The sequence below is a fragment of the Tachypleus tridentatus genome, chromosome 12, assembly GCF_004210375.1.
Source record: "Tachypleus tridentatus isolate NWPU-2018 chromosome 12, ASM421037v1, whole genome shotgun sequence".
In the NCBI taxonomy this organism is placed as follows: domain Eukaryota; kingdom Metazoa; phylum Arthropoda; class Merostomata; order Xiphosura; family Limulidae; genus Tachypleus; species Tachypleus tridentatus.
The window spans coordinates 3,634,071-3,654,004 of NC_134836.1; the positions used below are offsets into that span (position 1 = coordinate 3,634,071).

The 19,934-nt window shown below is 31.6% G+C and overlaps 1 protein-coding gene across 3 annotated transcripts in view; it reads right to left on the reverse strand.

Moving 5' to 3' along the window:
- Window positions 1–19,918, reverse strand: part of LOC143235395 (uncharacterized) — a 65,825-nt gene extending 45,907 nt beyond the window's left edge. Inside the window, exons 1-6 of one of the 3 annotated variants that reach the window (XM_076473525.1) lie at window positions 19,686–19,797; window positions 17,463–17,643; window positions 12,228–12,391; window positions 4,734–4,873; window positions 2,189–2,257; window positions 390–550 (exon numbers count right to left, since the gene is read on the reverse strand). In XM_076473525.1, coding sequence (XP_076329640.1) covers window positions 390–550; window positions 2,189–2,257; window positions 4,734–4,790 — 287 coding nt within the window. In that variant the 5' untranslated portion in view covers window positions 4,791–4,873; window positions 12,228–12,391; window positions 17,463–17,643; window positions 19,686–19,797. Of the gene's footprint in view, window positions 1–389; window positions 551–2,188; window positions 2,258–4,733; window positions 4,874–12,227; window positions 12,392–17,462; window positions 17,644–19,685 lie in introns of all 3 variants that reach the window. The other 2 variants (XR_013019156.1, XM_076473524.1) reach the window with 2 other exon arrangements.
- Between the last annotated feature and the right edge of the window lie 16 nt (window positions 19,919–19,934).

The window sequence follows — 19,934 nt, forward strand, 5'->3', positions numbered from 1 at the left end:
TTCAGTGTACGATGCAGCTTTATAAGTTGAGAATATTATGCACGGATTGTTGTTTGTGTGAAATACTTTGCAAGTAAAGAAATAAAGTTGAAATAATCACATGATGATACTGTGCCAATGTGTTTGACTAAGTAAAAAAAAACAGATAATGTGAATCTAAATTGAAAAGCTAATATGAAATCTGGACTCCTAGGACAAAGGAAAAAGTTCCAGACAGGCAAACACAAGTGCATTATTAACATAGATTAACTACAAAAATGATTTTTTTTAAAACACAGCATTTCCATTCTTTATTTTGTTAGAGTTATAAAGAGAACTGAAGTGAAACTGGTACTTGTATTATGTAACATCATTCAAAACATTACCAAGAAAAAAGGAGACAGCCCCACCTGTACTGGTTCTTGTACTTTGCTAAGTTGACCAATGTGTTATTAAAATGTTTTCGTTCATAGCCCCAAAGTTCAATACCATCTAGTCGAGACTCAAGTAAACATTTGTCAATAACTCTTTGCTGTACTTCTGATAACTTATCTCTATCAGCATTAATCTCCTAAAGAAAGCAAAAACAATGACTAAATTTTGTGGCAAATACAGTGATAAAAATGAAAACAAAAAAATGCATTCTTTACCACTTATGAAAATTTATTCCACTTTGATGAAAATAAAATTAACATTTAAGCCTTGCAATACACATTTTAAACGTGCTTTCTTATTCATGTTATAGTTCATAACACTCCATATGATACACATTTTAATATTATAATACCATTGGACTATAAATTATAAACTTTTAGTTACAAAAATATTCTTTATTTCTGTTTTTTTTATCATGGAAAAGAATCAAAATGTAACTTTCAATTATATGCTACAAGATAATAGTAAAATATCTGGAAAACTTCTAATAAAAATCAAGAAAAATACAAATATGAAGCAAGCTACAGAGCATTACTCTCACAAGGCAATGGTATAATACCATCAAAACTTCAAGTGAAAGCAAAGAAAAATAAAGACATGCAGCATACTACAGTGTTATTCTCACAAGGCAATGTCATAATACTGTGAAATCTCCTAGTGAAAACAAGAAAAATACAAATCTGAAGCAAGCAACAGAGCATTATTTTCACAATACAATGGGTTAATATCATCCAAAATTTGAGTGAAAACAAAGAAAATACTTAAATAGGAATTTATATATATATATATATGTTTCAAGATTTATAGTTACTTAATGTCTTCTCCTGTGAAAAGTTCAAATGTTTTATGTTAGAAACATTCATAATATTTTTTTCTTTACAAAGTTAACAAATACAAAGGATATTGTTCAAAAGTTTGTGTAATATTCATAGTGTTTATTAGTCCACTGTTGTGAATATAAAAATATTTCAGTCTATTATTAAGAATATAAAATATTTACAGTTCAGATTACTGATAGTGTGTCATAATAGTAATAATTGTTTTATAAAAATAACTTCACATTTGAACAAAAAGGATAGAATAATAAATGTAACACATAATTACAAACAAATGGTGAAAAAGATATGGTGTGGTTTGTTGGTGTGTATTGACAAAAAGTCATGATATCTGATCAGAAAAACCTTGAATGGGAAAAAAATGATTGAACATGTGATTCAAAGGAATGAAATCAAAATTGTTGACCAAAAATTAGCTACACATATAGCTTTGATAATATTTAACACCAAATATTCATTCATTAGCTAGTTAGTCTGCATATTTTGTTTTACCCATTTTCATACCCCAAGTTGAAGAAAAAATGGAGCATAGATAACTAATGAATAAACATTTGCCATAAAATCTCATCAATACTATTATTGTAGCTAACAGTTTGTCCAACAATTCTGATTTCATTCCTTTCAGTCACATGTTCAATCCTTTTTTGGTCACATCTTTTTTTTCAAACCTAAGGTGTTTCTGATTAGATGGTGTTTGCAAGATTAAACTTTTCATGATAATAAGCCTATTCACTTTAAATTGAGAAATATGTATTTAGGTAAAAACAATTTTTTTAAATAAAAAGGGGGAGTTCAGTACATTTTACAATATTTTTAATGATCTAGAGAAACTTTTAAGCATTTTCAAGTTGTTTAAGGTATAATTTAAAATATTCATTATTCACATATAAATGTATGCTTATATTTAAAAAATTGCTATTAAAAAACTCACTATTCACCTTCATTGCATGGAAAATTGGCAGACTTTGGAAACACTGAGCTTTGGCTTTTTTAACACGAGGATGAAGCTGGAAATAAATAATTACATTGACAGTTTTAAGACAACGCATAGTTTACTTCAACTCTGTGCATTACTACTTTACTGCATTTATAAGATAAGAGCAGGTTATCTACAACTCCTAAATTACAAAATACACCATAAAAAATTATCATTTAGCACATTTTCAACATAAACAGAAATCAGATTCCTGTGCAAAATACATAATATAACAACAAGTATACACAACAGTTATCAACTCAATGAAATCTAAATGAAAACAATAAATAAAGGTGGGGGAGTAATGGAATCAGCCATTCTAGTTATATTCTATACATGCATTCTGGTTATAACTATTCTATACATGCATTCTAGTTATAACTATTCTATACATACATTCTAGTTATAACTATTCTATAGATGCATTCTAGTTATATTCTATACATGCATTCCAAATATTCTCTCCATAGAACTGAATAACCTGAAGTTTTAAGATTTTAGGTGCTTGATCTTTAAGAAGTTATTTATTTGTTAATCTCATTGGCTTAAAAATTGTATTATTTTCACAATATTTTTCTTGTATTTCAATCTTATAAGTCTGTCAAGTGTTATACATGTATATTCCAAATGTTCAAAGGTTTACCATTTAAAGTTTAATTTTATGCTAATCTTTCATAATCAAAATAAGTTTTTTGTATGTCAGAAATAAGTAAAGGTGTCACATTTTGTACACAGGCTCAACCAATGAAGCTCAAATTATAAAGTTCTGATTCAAGTTACAACAGCAAAAGTATTTCATAGAAATGAAATGCAATAAGTTCTATCTTCAATTTCTGTTTCAACACAGTGGTTGTTTAATTTTAATTTGATTCTATGTTCTTCTACATAACTTGAAAGACCACAATATAAAAGCAGAACATTAACAATGTTTACGTCAACACAATACTTGAGATTATGTCAAGAAAAAATGCAGCAAAAAGTTGAGTAATGTGTGTGTATATATATTCAAATATTTAAATATATTGCTGTACAATATAGCATTAATACATAGTATTTTAAGTAATACAAAAAACTGAAACTATCGCTATGCCTTGAAAAGGAAACTGCAAAATAGCAAACTGTCAATGCAAAGTATCCAAAATGATACAACACAGATTCTATAAGGGAACCTATGACATTTAGTAGTACATTTCTATACAGATTTGTTTCTTAAGTCCATTAAGTGTTCAGTTTCATCTTTATCTTATTGCTAAATCACTGTAGGGAATAATCTACTAAATGTTAAAAAAATGAACTGAATTATACTTTTATAAGATAAAGAAAAACATGAGGTCTACATATCTGGACATTATATCTTTCTTTAACAGTGATAAAATACTATGGCAGTGTACAACATATTAAAACCAGCTTTAATGAATAATAACACTCACTGGACTATTTTTTACATCACACAGACTGTCTTAGCAAGACAACGATTGTGAAAGATTATTATAGCTGTTGAAATCTGCTCTTACTACTTGAATACCTCCACCAAAATTGGGTGACTAGTAGCATTTGCTAACTGATTAATTGTTGGGTTCAATAGTTGAACTTTCAACTAATAAATTACTTACATACAAAACTAATCTTCCTTCTTTCAGTGTTATTGATGGGTAATATTTAAAACAAGTATGATAGTGATCTCGAGGTATGTTTGTAGCTTGTAATAAATAAGTAAAAGATGAATGAAAAGCTATACTATTGTTTAGTCCAAACAAAGTAAATGTGAACAACAGACAATATTATTGTTAGTTACATAACCAATGGTCAGTGACCACACCCTCACTTTAGTAAGTTTTGTGCATATCATTGCATTAATGGAGTCATGCTCAGTTGGTACGTATCTGACTTTGAACAAGTTTGAGTTATGGCAAAGATATTAAACCTATTTAAGGAATTATAATGTGATAGTTAATCCTATTTATTGATAAATTGTAACCTAAGAGTTGGTAGTGGACGTTTCTGGTCAATTGCCTTTTCTTTGATTGTCAATTCAAAACTAAGGACTGTGGCAAATTGTCTTAGTAGCTTTGCCAAAAGTAAAGAAATATATATAATTTATCTACAGCTGAAAGGGCAAGCATAGCTGGTGGCAAGAAAATCTAACCTGTGACTTGAATCACAAGACAACCATCCTAATCATTGGCAAGCTGAAGAAATTTGGAAAAGAGTAATGAAAATTATAATGACAACATACGATTACTTGAATAGTTTGAATAACTGAAAACAGTAATAATTGGAAACATTATTTCTATGGTGTTAAATGATTTAATTGTAACTCCAATTACTTTTTGTGAACTAAATGATGTAAATGATACAAAACTTTACTTTTTATTTTACTTTACTAGCTCCAAATATATCTTTCAAGTGGTTAATGTTTTGTCCACTAAAACATTACAGCAACACAATCATATCATAACCTAACACATTAAAAACAAACATTAAATATTTTTCAAAAAATGTGGTACCTTTTTATAAGCTCTAGTGATCTCTTCATTTTGGGTAACAATACACAAGTTTTTCATTGTACTCCAAGCATAGTCCAAGGGATTAGTTAACTTCTCAAGTGGTTCAATGACTGTGGTAAAATTCTTCTGCTGTCCACCATCTTCAGTATGAAAAAATGGCAAAAACAACTCATATTTGTTGAAGAAAAATGTTACTGTAATGTTAACATATCTGTTTAAAACACTTTGCCATACATATGTGTACTGGAGCTCAAAAATCATGCAAACTGTTATCACAGGTGGAGCCAAACTTTCACTAAGACAAAAAATCATGACAGCTTCATTGTGATAAAATATTTTTCTGAGTTACTAACTTGCTGATTTGATATAGAATCTGATTATGTGAGGATGTCCCATTTATTGTTAATAAGATGGCATAGGAGAGAACTTTCAATTTTTAACCTGAAAGCACATTATGCATATGTGGGCTAAATAGCTAGAACAGAGGTTATTCCTAGGGTTCAGGTATAGCTGTCCATAATTTTGAACTACTAACCAGTAGGAGAGCAACCAGCCAAACAGCACTAACTTCCACATGAGTTTGTCACTTTTATAACATATCAACAGTTGAAAGTGTGAAGTGTTTTTAGATACTTTTATTTGCAGGCCAACATGTTAACTACCAGGCCATGCACAGATTGCATAAAAGACACGACTTAAAATAGAATACAAGAAAACTGAATGAAAAGTTATTAATTGGATATAAATTTTACTTAATGGAAGGAAACAATGGATTTTGATATAAGTAGAAAAATGTGAAGGTGATAAAATAAAATAAACGAGATTTATGAAAATAAGCAACTTAAAAAACAACTATGGGTTCAATTTATTTTCTTGACAACATTTTTAGCAAACTGCTTTTTTTCAAGCTAGAAACAAGCTTGTCAGTTGACGTCAACTAAAGAAACATTTTAAAATAAAACAATACAAGAAAACAGAATGTAATGCAAGAAAGAACTATCAGAATTAAACAATATAAAAAAGCAAGTGATAAAAAAAGTATTAAAAATATAAAACTTTTCACACTGAAAAAAGAAATAAATATTTTAAGTTAATAAATACATAAATAAAATTTTGTAGATAGCTGAACCATCTACTAATATCCAAAGGATTTGAAAATGATAAATTTTCTGATTGTAGTTCTTCGATTGTTGGATGGGGAGATTTCGTAGGGCAAGTACTTTAAAGTGCTCATGGGAATGATAAGTTTTGGAAATGCTTACATATACACACTTCTGTCTATGATGTATGAATAACCAATCAAAAGTTCAGAATATCCCCTGGAGGCATTTTCAGCCTGTCTGAAGTATTTGGACAACAAATTCTTTCTTTTCATGCTAGAATTCAAACAGTAAGGTAAGACTTTAGTTTGCTTGAAATTTCAATAGTTTTTTAAACCATATTCAGCTTAGTTACTGAGCTCAATAAATTACAGTGGAATTCTATGGTATTGATATAGTAATTTATGATTTTTTTATTATTTCAAAATGTATACATAAAACACTAAAGTAACTTTTCTGGGATTTACTGTTACTTTAGTACTCTAAAAGTTATTTTACTTCTACTTAAGTAAAATCAAGAAGAAACTATCTATTTTACTCCACTACATTTCTTTTATAAAGTTATCATTACATTTGAAAAAAATGTAAGAAAATCACACTGGTTACCAAGGTAATAATTTTTGTTTACATCAGTCAGAAAATGCCTACTCTTTCAAATAAGACAGTTACAAATAGTGGTATTTAGAACTAAATGCAGCTATTTTACATCTACAGGGTGTTCGGAAAGTCACTGTGCAGTTTTGTCTGTTACTAAATATATAAGCGCAAAGTGACTTTCCGAACACCCTGTAGTATTGACTGTGATAACTTCATTCCACTGTGATCATCATGTCACCTATGGTCTTGTTTGAAAGGTTTATTTTTACAAAAAACAACAGTGGGAAATTCAGTGTAATTGTAGCATGTGAGCATTTATTTAATTCTGCAGGGATCTTGTACACACTGAGATGAGCTAATCTGTCTAGTAGGAACTTTGAAATAAGCTGCTGCTGAAGTTAAATAATAAGTGTAGTGTGTGAAGAGGGGTGTACCATAGACAAGTTTGTTAGCGTATGCTACACGTGAAGTTAAGTTGAACATATTTCTCAATACTCTTCTGAAACTTTATTGCTACTTTAGTACTGTGTATATTCAGTACCTTTTACTTTTACTTGAGTAGTTATCAACAACAGGTACTTTTACTTTATACATTGGTGAATATTTTCTAAAGTAACAGTACTTTTATTCAAGGAAATATTTTCAGCATTTTACTGATTACTAGTTAGGGCAGGTGAAAAAAACTGTTAGTTAATGTTGTAAGAGAGAGACGATAAAAACTGTATTAGTCTTATATAAGTGGTGGGAAAATCTTTAGAACTTCAATTAGATACTTCCCAAAGTCAGTTAACCAATGTTAAAATTTTTTTGAATAGGTTTCACATAAGAAATCTTGCCTTGCTCATATTTCACTATTTTCAGAGAGTTTACTCCTTACATTGATATGATTAAAGGTGAGAAGTTGGAATATCTAAATTTTCAGAAAGTATATGATAAAATGCCAGATAAGAGACTTGTTAGAAAAACATCTCTATCAGTGTGAAGGATAAGTTAGCTTGTGCTGATTTGTAAAAATGGCTGGAGATAAGCAAACAGAGTGTTGTTCTAAATGAGGTTCAGTCACGTTGGATTAATGTCACATTTGGGATACCTCAGGGCTCAGACTTGGGTCTTTTGTTCTTTCTGATTTATGTAATTGACGGATTAAAGAGGATGGTATGTAAATTGCTAAAATTTGTTGATGATATTATGGTCTTAAGTATTGCTGGCTATGAGAAAGATAGTGTTGCTACATTAAAAGATTTAGATTATTTGTTGAGTTGGGTGAATAAAGGTAGCTTGCTCATAATTACAAAGCAATTCATGATGGTTATGATAATTTAAATTATAAGTATAATTTTGATAAGAATTACCTAAAAAGAGTTATGAAAGTTAATAATTTCTTAAATTGAAAATGTAATTCCAATAATGATTACCTCTTCTCACACTACAGCTATTACTCAACTCCTAGGATTTCCTTGTTTTCTCCATCTAAGCATTGGTCTGATATTTTCTAACTTGCTCCAGTCTTTTATTTTCCACTTAAATGCCCTTAGCAATATTTGTCTCATGACACTCTCACCTGTGTCAATGTACCCTCTATCCTGTTGCTGCATATAAGCACCTCATTCAGATATTTTTTAGACCGACAAAATCTGTAGTATGTAATACCAACTGTTGGTGGGGAGTGTGCACAGAGATAAGTTTTATTGAAAATAAATTTTTAATTCAAGAAAATATTAACTTCTCAAATATATTTACCTCCTCTCAGACTATAGCTAGAATCCCACATTAATAAGATGGAGGGTCTAGAAAGGACATTATCTATACAAAAAGCAGCTGCAGAGATCATGGGCATGCAAACAAAAGACTAGCATCTTAGTGGGGGAACTACATTACATCCATAACAAGTAAAATCTTCATCTAGAACTTAAATCATGCACTATGGATGGAATTTTACATTATCTATCATCACTACTGGCCAAACTTCAACCAGATAGCTGAGGTTCCACTGCTCTGGGTCAGAATTATAAAGCCATGGTCATTAAATCCCACATTGATGGCTAGGGAATTTGGACTACAGTATATATACTTGTGAGTGGATTCCAACCTGTAGCTATAGAATGATGCATTCTGACCCACCAGAATCACAACAAAAACATTAGTGACACCAAAGTGGACAAACATTCTTCTTAATCTGAAGAAGTCCAAAATGCAACACCACAAACTTGGAAAGACTGGATCAAATAAGCCATACCCAACCTGAATAAATAGCATTCATCCAGTCAGGAATTATGAACACTCATCCTTACTCCCCAACCATTTGAGCAAAGTAAATTCTACTTGTCCCAGGACAGGACCACCCTGCATTTGAAATTACAAGAAAATAGACCCTCTTCCATAAACAATGTACTGAAGCAATACTTATAAAAAAGGAGGGCCACACTCAACCCAACCAGATAGCCAACTATCAAATCTGAACTGGTATTATGAGTAGGCTTCCATGTAGGCTGGTACCATTCCTACCAACGACTGTGAAAAAAACATCCAGAGTTCTGGGGAGGAGGGCCCCACACTTTGCTCTCTTCTCCAAGAGTGGAGGAAACTCACTCAAACACTCTGGAGGAATAATCTGTCTACCACCCCAATGAGTAGAAACTGTGTGGTAAGAACTCCCTAGTTCCTTTGGTAAAATCTGGAGAGTCCTGAAGAACAATGCTCTGGTTCCCTAAGTTTGTAATAGTAAACTGACCCCTATTTATTCAACCCAATGATTAGTATGAAAAAGCAAGATTCCCTTATGTTTTACTCATGATAGTCTGTCTCTAGGTGGTATTATGGAAAACATCATTGTTACAGAGCCAGTTGTAACCTATATAAAGTATATTATTTTAATGGTTGCTAGTGTGGATTTGGTTTGATAAAAACATACCTGCTTGGGCAACACTCACCACAGAGGGAATATGGTGAAAAAGAAGTAGAGGACCTTGAACAATACAGCATAGACAATGTTAATAATGAAGATATTCACATATCCTTATAATCTAGCAGATATTGTTAAGATAGGTAAAGTGGGTAGTTGAAAATCCTCAGATACTTCTAAGTCATGCAAGCAGTGTGAGGTAAAAGTATTGGAAGAGGTCCACATATCAGCAAGTAATTCAATTGGGCCACTAAAGAAATATAAATATAATGAATATGATGATACAAGACTCACAGAAGTCTCACCACTCCCAAAAAGAACTCACACTCAGCAAGAAAGATCAATTTTAACATCCACCTTGACCAAGTAACAGAGGATCAGTCCTGGGAAACTGAAAGATACCAATGAATAAAAAGTTACTGTCTGGCACCCCTAAAGGTGTTATTGCAGACAACCCTACACTTCAAAGCTCTCACTAGACATAACAAACAATCGGGATCTGATTAGTGACAGAGGTGAGAAATAGCAGTCAGATGAATCAGTAAAAAGTGGCATAGGTAAAAAGGATCTCTTTGGGTATAGGAAGATATAGGTAGAATGATAAAGTGTCTTGTACACATGTAATGCATACAGCAAAAGATAAACCTCAAAGGATAGGTGATACATGGTACATGATGCTAAAGAATATTGGGAAAGAGCATGTAATACAACCATTAGATAACTGGAAAGGTCATTTGGGACAAAGAACCCCAAAACTGACTTGAGGAAGTCAAAGAGCAATGGGGACTCAAAAAATAATTTTCTTGACCATGGAAGATATAAAACCCTTGTCCAAAAGCTAGATCTAAAAATAAGTTAGCACTTCTGGATGAAGTGGGTTTAACCTCCTTGCAATACAACACTGTAAATACTTGTGCTATTTCCAGTGATAAATGTCCATCATGGGACTACACAAAGACTGAAACAGATATGTGGCAACCTTAAAAGTTAGATCCCAATGCTGTGCGAAGGGCTACATAGCCTTATGCATGAAGCTTGTGCTTTGGGATGGCTGGGTGTGCAATGTCAAATTGTGGCTGTCATAACATATCTGGTTAAAGAGTAAGTGGAAGAAGTGTGCACATGTGAAGGTACTGTAGAAGTGGAAGCCAAAGTTTAACCAGCCAATTCAGTGCTATCAGCACAGCCCAACAAGGGGTTGAAGAAATCATAGCTAGTATTCTAAACAACATACAAACTGGTGAAAAGATACAGGGGTACAATCCCATCCAATCCTGATTGAATGCATCTATTTCCAATGACTAAAGGAGAGGTACAAGAGACCAAAATTCTGGTAGTTTAGTGTTCCAATGAGTGGCAAATGCATTAATTAACAGTGTCTCAAACCAAGAGCAAATCCAATGGAAAATCCTGCAATGCAGCATTAATTCTGTTAGAAGAATTATGCCATCAAATACATCACACTCAGAACATGGCAAACTAGTAGGACATTGTGATGGAAGTAGGCCCAAAAAGAAGTTCAAAGGTTCAAAAACAAAGAGACCTGGAGTGAGTGCCCACTTGACAAAAAATGTGAGACATCTCTGTGATTTGTTTTCCTGTCAGTGGAGAATGCTAACAATAACTCCAATGGAGTACAAAAAACATATTAGTGAAAAATGCTATTATTATCTTATGAGGTGCATATGTACAGTACTAGGATAGAAAATGCATTGATGTAGGTGAGAGTTTCATGAGACAGATATTGTCAAGGGTAATTAAATGGGAAATAAAAGAAGACTGGAGCAAGTGAAAAAAATTAGAAAGATGCTTAGGTGAGCAAAATAAGGAAATCTAGCAATCAAATAATAGTAGTCAAGTTATAATGTGAAAGGAAGTAAATATGTTTTGGAAAAAAGAAACTCGAAATTTTGGTTTATCATTCTCTTAAGTCATCTAGCCAGCATTCCATTGTAGATGGTAGTGCAATAGGAGTTTAAGTTGTATTTATAAAAACATTGAAAGTATGTCAAAATATGTTATCACTACATTGCACAGGTCAATGATTAGGTCTTATTTGGAGTATTGTGTTCAGTACTAGGTTTCTTACCTTAAGAAGAGCATTGAATTGTTGGAAAGGAAGGCTGCTAGGATGATACCTTATTTTGAAGAAAAAAAAGTTACAGGAAATCTGATTGAGGTGCTGAAAGTTATTAATAAAGTTAATAGTTTAAATGTATCTTTTTGGTTTTGGTATTTAATGGTAAGAAAGTTTTCCTTTTCTAAAAGAGCAGTTGTATTTGGAATGGTTGCCTTGAGGTGTAGTGGATGCAGTAAGGTTTAAGACAATTTTAAGGGAAAGTTTGATAAGAACATAAATTGTCAGGGCTGGATTTGAGATTTTATTTTTATGTAGATGACAACATTAATGGACCAATAAGTCCTCCTCTGTTGTCTTTAAATGTTATATTTTGTAAAAAACAACAACACATGTAAACAGGGATGTCATGCAGCTAAATATTTTTTTGTGGGAAACACAGTCAGAAAACAAAGTACTTTTGTTATCAATGGTAGGTTGATAGTAAAAATACAAATCATAGTTAGTCAGGTGCTTTTTCTTCATATGATTACATTTCTGCTGTTACTTTTATTAATGTATTGGTTTCCAATATAGAAAATTATTTTGAACATAGTTAATCAAGTAAACATACATGGATATGGGATTATAAAACAGTGGGTGAAAAGTATTTGGGGAAGAGGTGTATTCACAGCCTGTGACTATGATACCATTTCACACATAGTCGAATAGATAAAATATTGGTAAGGATAGAGCAAAAAAACTAATCTGAGGTGTTTTTATACAAATTTTGACTAAAGTGTAGTAATGTAACGAAACAATTCAAAGTAATTTCATACCTTTTAGCTGTTCTTCAAGTCTACAGATTCCTGATTCATATTCAATCACAAGTTTTCCAATAGCATTAATACACTTCTCAGGAGTAAGCTGGGAATACTGCGGCAGAGCACTTCGTCTAAGTAATGGATTTGTCTCTGGAGTGTCATCTGGTATCTCTGGAACTCTTATATAGATTTTTATAAAGTAGGTTGTAAAATACAATAAAGTGTGCAAAATAATGAAACTGATACAAATGTAAATTTACAATAATTGACTTTTTCAAAATAGAATTTAAACAATCTATTTTATTATTAAACAAATATTATGACTAAGTTATAATATATCCAACACCTTAACACTTCTAATTATTGATAAAACTAATTTTATTTAAATATTTTTATAACTGTCATACTTTTACACTAAACATACAACAATTTACTTAAAATATTATACAAGACCTTTAAAATACATTCAAGTTGCAATAACTCAGTCTAACAAATGTTTGTTTATACACATCATAACATGCTGTATGAAGTAGCAAGGTGACAGAAAGTGATTCAGTCCATAAAAGTCATCTCTTACCACCATAACAACAAAACAAACAAAATCACAGGTGATCCTTCATACATCTTTGAATTATATTTGTTGCATAAAGCTTAAAACTGATTATATAACATCAATGTTTCAACTAACATTTTTATTAGTAGTTTTTATTGGTAAATAATTTTGGAAAGAAAGAAAAAAAAAGACTTTTTTCACTAACAAACACAAATGTGGAATGTTCAACAAACTACATGTACAGGTATTTATAATTCAATAGTTGAGAGTAATGAAAACACATCAAATTATTATTTTTTTTGGTGTAACAAGAATCATTCTAAGCTACCTCATTTTCTATTAATACCATTATCCAAGCAACTTACAGACCACGTATAGCAACCCTTTCACTCTCATCCAATCTTGGTATTTTAAATATTCATTCAAACAACTCTTAAACTCCTTCAATTTTGCAGCTTCTACCACAACTGAAGACAACTATTTCATATAAAAATTTATTGTTTTCCTTACCTGAAAATGTATTTCAGAAAAATACTCACCTCTCTGCAAAAGAATGACCTATTATACTGAACTACTGCCACAAATATTTTCGCACATGCCATAAACTTTAAACAAAGCTCCCATTCCTAAACATTTTAACATATGCTATGGCAACTTATGATGTGCAGATCATAGCCCTCCATCAGTATAATGGATTACAATCTCCAACTGCATTAATCTTTGTGAGCATTAGCAATGGAACAAAGGGTGGGAGGTGGTGCAGAGAAATGAGTAACTATCTGTAATATGTATTTATTCAAACAAAATGTCAACTTTAATAAAAATGTTTTCTCACCTCTATGCACAACAAAAATATAGAATCCAATACTCACATGACAGTGGAGGGGTTCGTGCAAATAAATAATTAAATGATGAAGATAAGTTTTAATCCTAAGCAGTATGCCACCCACTAGTGGAGGAGGAGAGCCTAGTAAAACATTACTTGGTGGGTGACTGCATCCATCTTGAGCAGGAAATATTCTTTCACCCAAAAGGATGGTACAACAAAAGATATTATCAGATAAAAACATTTTTTTTTGCTTTAGGTATCTCCTGTGCTATTTATTATAGGGACATGTTAACCTTTTAACCCCAACTACTACAATTTTTCCATCACTTGAAATGCTTAGGAGAGTTACTGGACATTTTCACTATTTATCCATCCCCCCTTCTCTGATTGATCATTCCAGCCCAGATCATCATCTTTTTTCTTAACAGGCTGTTTGTTATTAATTCACTTGTATTATGTTTTTTCACTGGAATTGACAATGCCTTTGGTTAACATGGTATTCCTCTTCTAATAATTTACTCCCTTTTACTTTGACTGGTTGGGTTACACACCTCATCTAGCTAGTTTACTCTTCTATGAATGACAGCACTTTTCTTATTATTCATATCCCCTCCCACCAAGTTTAATCTTGTGGCTTCTATTATCTCTAGCCATCTATGTAACCTGTATGAGGTTTTGCAAACAGGAATATGAATAATATTACTGTCACATTATTTATGCCACACCACAGTTTTGTCTCCCACAAATCACCATTCTCCATTACTTCTAGAATATCAAATGATTTTATTACTATTTCTTTCTTTACAACTCTATTGTAACCATAATTATACGAATATATACTAGAAAAGACAGAACCTCTCAACTGGTTGTTGGTGTCTCACAGAGAATACTTCTCTCTCCCAAAAGCTGAATTGAGTGTGGGAGTACATAAAGTGTTAGGCCCTCCTGCTCCATGTTCACTGTAGAGATGAGGTTTTATGCAAGACTGCTTTGGCAGTGTATATATTTTATATTCCATGTCACACTTCACAAGAAAAAAAAAGAAATAAAGACAACACTAGGAGTGTGCCTATCCTCACACATAGCTAGAACTTATTATCTATATTTGTAGGAACCCATTACACACTCTGTAACTGTGGTACCTTAAGATAGTTGTGATATTGTCTGTTCAATCATTTTTCCTGTGCACTCCTCACACAATTTTTGTCTCTTCTAGTGTAGTGAAAGGGATTCCTTGTTTCCCATGCCACAATTCACTGAAGAGCTCAATGTGGAGAGTCCTCTACTCAACAGCTGTAACCTCACTGGTATTAACTTGAGTGGATGTACCCCTTGTAGGTCTGGGGTGTTACCCAGAAAGGAAACATAGGCCATTCCACTATGCTAAAAACCATGCCATTCCCAGTGCTATACCAATCAGATAAACCTTTCATTTTCCTCAGGATGTAGGTCTGGAACATTTTCTTCTTGCATATGATTATGCTGGCATTTCTCTAATATTAGACAGTCTAGCTTATTGCCCTAGCCATTTTATACACTCATAATTAGTCGATCACCTATGTAATAATGACCAGTTGAATAACTGCACATTTGATTCACCTATATGACACCCACATATCAGAAAAGTATTTACCACAGAACAAGAAAACTGCTTGTCTTGACCTGAGAAAAGACCAAGGTTAGTTTAAAAAGGACAGATTCAACTTTTTGTCTTTGTGGAAACAACAAATGGGAGTAAACTCACAGAATAATATCAAGGAATTTATTCATGACATACTAATCAGGAGAGTATAGTAACAGGAAAATAACCTCAGATAAAACACCCAGATAACTCAGTATTCAGTAGACTCCAGCAAAGGGAGTCCACAGACATACAAAGTGGAAGAGCTGAGCCACCACCAGACCAGAACAAAGATGCAGCACCAGAAACTAGTGATCTCCAAGATTCATGATGGCAAGCTTACAAAAAGAGATGGGACATTGGACAGTAACAAGAGAAGGGAGACTCCACTAGGCTGTAGAAAATAAGAAACTTGGTGGGGTCCTCTTGTCCAAAAAGGCAAGAGACCAAAGTGAGTATGGATGACTGCAGATGAGCTATATCAATTTATGATTCTTCCCACACTCACACACACACTCTCACAAAACTGTCATAAAAAAAAGGTATAACAAAGAGGTCCATTCAGAGAGTGTTGACCGAGAGAAACAAATTCATAAAGTAAGGTAACCCAATAAAGCACATTTTAAAAACAAATAAATCAAGTTAACTGGAAGACAATGTAAAAAATAAAAAAAACTTTTTACTGTCAAAGTGGTAAAGCTGACAGGGTCATAATGCAAAGCCAATAAAAGTAGATGAAGTGTAGATATACAGAAAAAAAAAGGTAAATAATAGACAAAGACAAGTAAGGCAGTGAGAGAAAGAAAAAGAAGAAAATAGGTTACCCAAGTTGAAAAAAGAAAATGAGGCTCATGTAACAAGTTAGTCCAAGATTCATCCAAACACAACTAGAGAAAGAGAAAACAAAAGATACATACTTGTGTAATCCAAGCAGTAAATGATGAAGGTTAGATTATCTGATCCTAATCTGAAATTGGGAACTAGAAGCAAAAGCAGGCATGGAAACATCAGTGGTGAAACTTGCCAAATGATGAGATGAGCTCAGGGTGAAGTAACATAATCAGGAATCCTGGATCAAAGATCAGAATGGAACAAACTACCTGGTGCACAATAGCCATAACATCACTGACCACCAGAGTGCATCCAGTCACCATTAATTATTTTACTGAATGAATCCTGTTGAAGAGTGTCAGAGCCTTTGGAAATATGCACTTACTATAGCAAAAGGCCAATTATATGCCCAACTTACCAAGTGATCCAAGTCCTTCCGTAATACTCAAACACCTTTGTACAGCTAGAAATACTCAAGAGTTTAATGCCATTAAAAACTTTACTAATTTAGACCTGCTGAGGCCCTCTACTAGTAACAAGGATCCAGTTTGACTGTACTCTTTTAGTAACAATTTGTTTTCTTTCTTCCATTTACCCACCTAACAATCCAAAAATCCTTCCTCAAGCCATCTCAATGTGATTTTGTTAGCTAATATTTTAGTATCACACCTTATAAAAAGTTTTTGAAAATATAAGGTACATAGTCCACATCCTATCCATCATCCTTGTCGCTCTTTTCTAAATCATCTTCAACAATCCAATATCTTTTCTTAAATAAGATGACCAAAACTGAACAAAATGTTTCAAATTACATTTAACCAGGATTTTATAGAGTGAATTGATGACATTCTTTGATATGTACTTAATGTTTATAAGTATTCAACTTAAAATTGAACTTTTGTTTACCTAATTAATAGCTAATGCACATTATCAAGAATACTAAAAAAAGTTTTTAAAGCTATAACCGAATCTTATTATGAACTTTAATAGTGAAGCTACATGCATAGAATAATTAGTGTTGTAATAATCACTGGGAATAAACTTACTTTTATTATTAAAAAAGCATCTCCAATTCCAAGCTACCAAATGAGATAAAGTTATTTGACTTACCAATTATACCATTAAAATTATTACTTAGAGAGTTCTATCTCTGATAGCAACCAATTCCTTTATACATCAGTTCTAGTTTAACATGAATTTTTTTTTCCCATGAGTCAAAGTCCATTGTTATCTGCATATTAAAGGTGTGCAATGCATTGTTAAAGCTCTACCCCATGAAGCATATTTTCATTCATTAGAATCATTTTTTTCTCAATTTGATTTATCAAAACAAACAAAACATCTTACATGTAATACTAACAAAAAAAAAGTATTAAAAAATACTTATTACGATACATTCAAATAGTTATTTCTTACTTGCAACATTGTTTTCTTTTTTGTATAGTAGACAAAAGGTTGCATTCATCCTGTTTCCTCACAATAAAATAGTTTGCACTTTAAATTCTTCAAACAAATTTGTCACGGATATTATAGGTATTTTTTCATACATCACCAACTCTTCATGTCGGTGTCAGGACTGACATTACAATAAACATATCTGTAATAGAGAGCTGTTGGAGTATTGTATTTAAAAAAAATTGTACATTACATATAAGCAATGGTTGTTTGAATGCATCATAATAAATATTTGATAGTTTTATGAGTAAAAAGTTTGCAAATGTTCTATCTGATTTAACAAATCAAATAGAAAATTATTTGAAAGAACCAAATAAAAAAAGTATCTTGGAGTAGTATTATCAACCATATTTTGAATCCTTTTACTATTATAGTACTTTAATACTAGTAGATGGTGAAGCAGCTTTATTATAATAACCCTGTAGTATTTAATTACAACCACTTTTGATCCAAAAATCCTAAACAAAGTGACAAGTAATGATATAAACAAAATAATAACTCATCATGATTTTTCTGCTATAAAGTCATATCTCTCATCTCATTTGACAAATATATCACAGAATCAACAATTTAATTAAACATGCAGTAAGAATGTAAAAGTCAAATAGAAGAAATATTGTATTAAACTATTATTTTCATAATGTACAAAACTGTAGTAGAACTTCATTTAGGATCATGTTCAGTTTGATATTATAATTAAAAAAACCATAATGATTTGGTGGAAAAGTGTTAACAATGATTATCAAAATTATTTCCTTTTGAAACATTTTTTTTCTAATTAAGCTATGAAGAGTCACACAAACTTCAAAAGTTTAAACATTTTTCTCATGATGAATAATAAAACCACTGAAAGGTTAACAATGAACAACAAAATATCTGTTGCACATTTCAGAATAAATACTTTTTATCTTCAGCAAATTCCTACAGTAAACACAAACCTATGATTATAAATGTTAAGTAAAAGATTACATACTATGCTGCAATTAACATTTGTAAGGCCTATGTAAAGATATAAAGAGTATGAAGAGAGTTGTAGAATCCAACAAGTGAACTTAGATATATAGGCCCACACCAAATTAATTAGAAAATGTATCTATACAACTAATGAGAAATTTTCTAAATAAGCTTAACTCAACAGAAGTTGTTATTCAAGTTAATAATATTTTATTGTAGCCCATACAGACTTGTAACTTCTCATTACAGAGAGTTTACTTTGATATGGAGTTCTAAATCTGCATGGCCAGCAGCTAAAAATGTTAAATTTAGTTGAGGAGATTCTGTATGTAGTAGTATGAATGTTTGGGTAAACAAAGTGCAAGATGATAACCAATGACTGGTTCTGTAGAAAATGCTCATGTGTTCATTTATATGTACTGTTAAGCTGCATTTAGTAAGCTTTGTGGCTGCCAAAACTATACGAGTAAATGATCCATGAATGAAGTGAGATTAGAATGCAATTTTTGACATGGAAAAAAATGTATTATCTGATTTGTTTATTTAAAAACAATTTTCAAGTGAATTAATGCGTGGTATTTACATAAGAACTTTGTGACTTAACTTATAAGAAGTAAGCTCTGCTTATTTAAACAAGAAAGGCATAAATATACATAGCATTTAACTCCAGTCATCCATTCATTATTATTAAAGGTATTGAGTTTTGTATTAAAAACTGAGTAATTTTTTCAAAGAATACACATTCCTTCTCAAGAAAAAAATAAGTAAAATTTTATTTAATTACATAGAAACGAATAAGAAAAACAACAGTCTGCAGTTCTAGTAAGTAAACAAGCGATTAGATTGCCTTTTTTGTTAAAAAGGAGAGAAATTGTCAAAACAGGTACAGAGGCCAGTGGTTCTCTGGCACTGAACTGCAGTGCAGCAGAATCTGATTCTGGTGTATAAATTGTCATGGCATATTTTAAACATATACTACATAAAAGAGTCAATCGTGAATGACTGCGACTTTTATGGTGCTATAGTGATTAATTGTAATACACTGGTATTATTAATAATATTACTAGTAAGGAGTACTCACTAGTATCATTGATAACCGACTAAATTAGTGAATGTTCAAACTACAAAATAAGAAAGAGAATAAGTTCACATTAACTCCAGCTAAATATGTTTTAATTACAGCAGATACATTAGAAAGTGTAACTTGGAGTAATTTTCAAAGTTACTTACAACACAATATATTTACTTCTTTTAATATTCCTCTGTAATGACGAATAAACTCGTGATCTGAATATTCGGCACAATTTCCATGAACTTACAACTGAGAGAGCAGCCATGTTACTGTACTGTTGCAATAATAGAGGATAAATCTTATACAAATTCTAGCTAAATTGACAGGTGACAATTTGATAAAAACTAAATAATCTAGGACATAAAGACGGTTATGTGAAGCATATTTAACATTATTAATAGCTATTT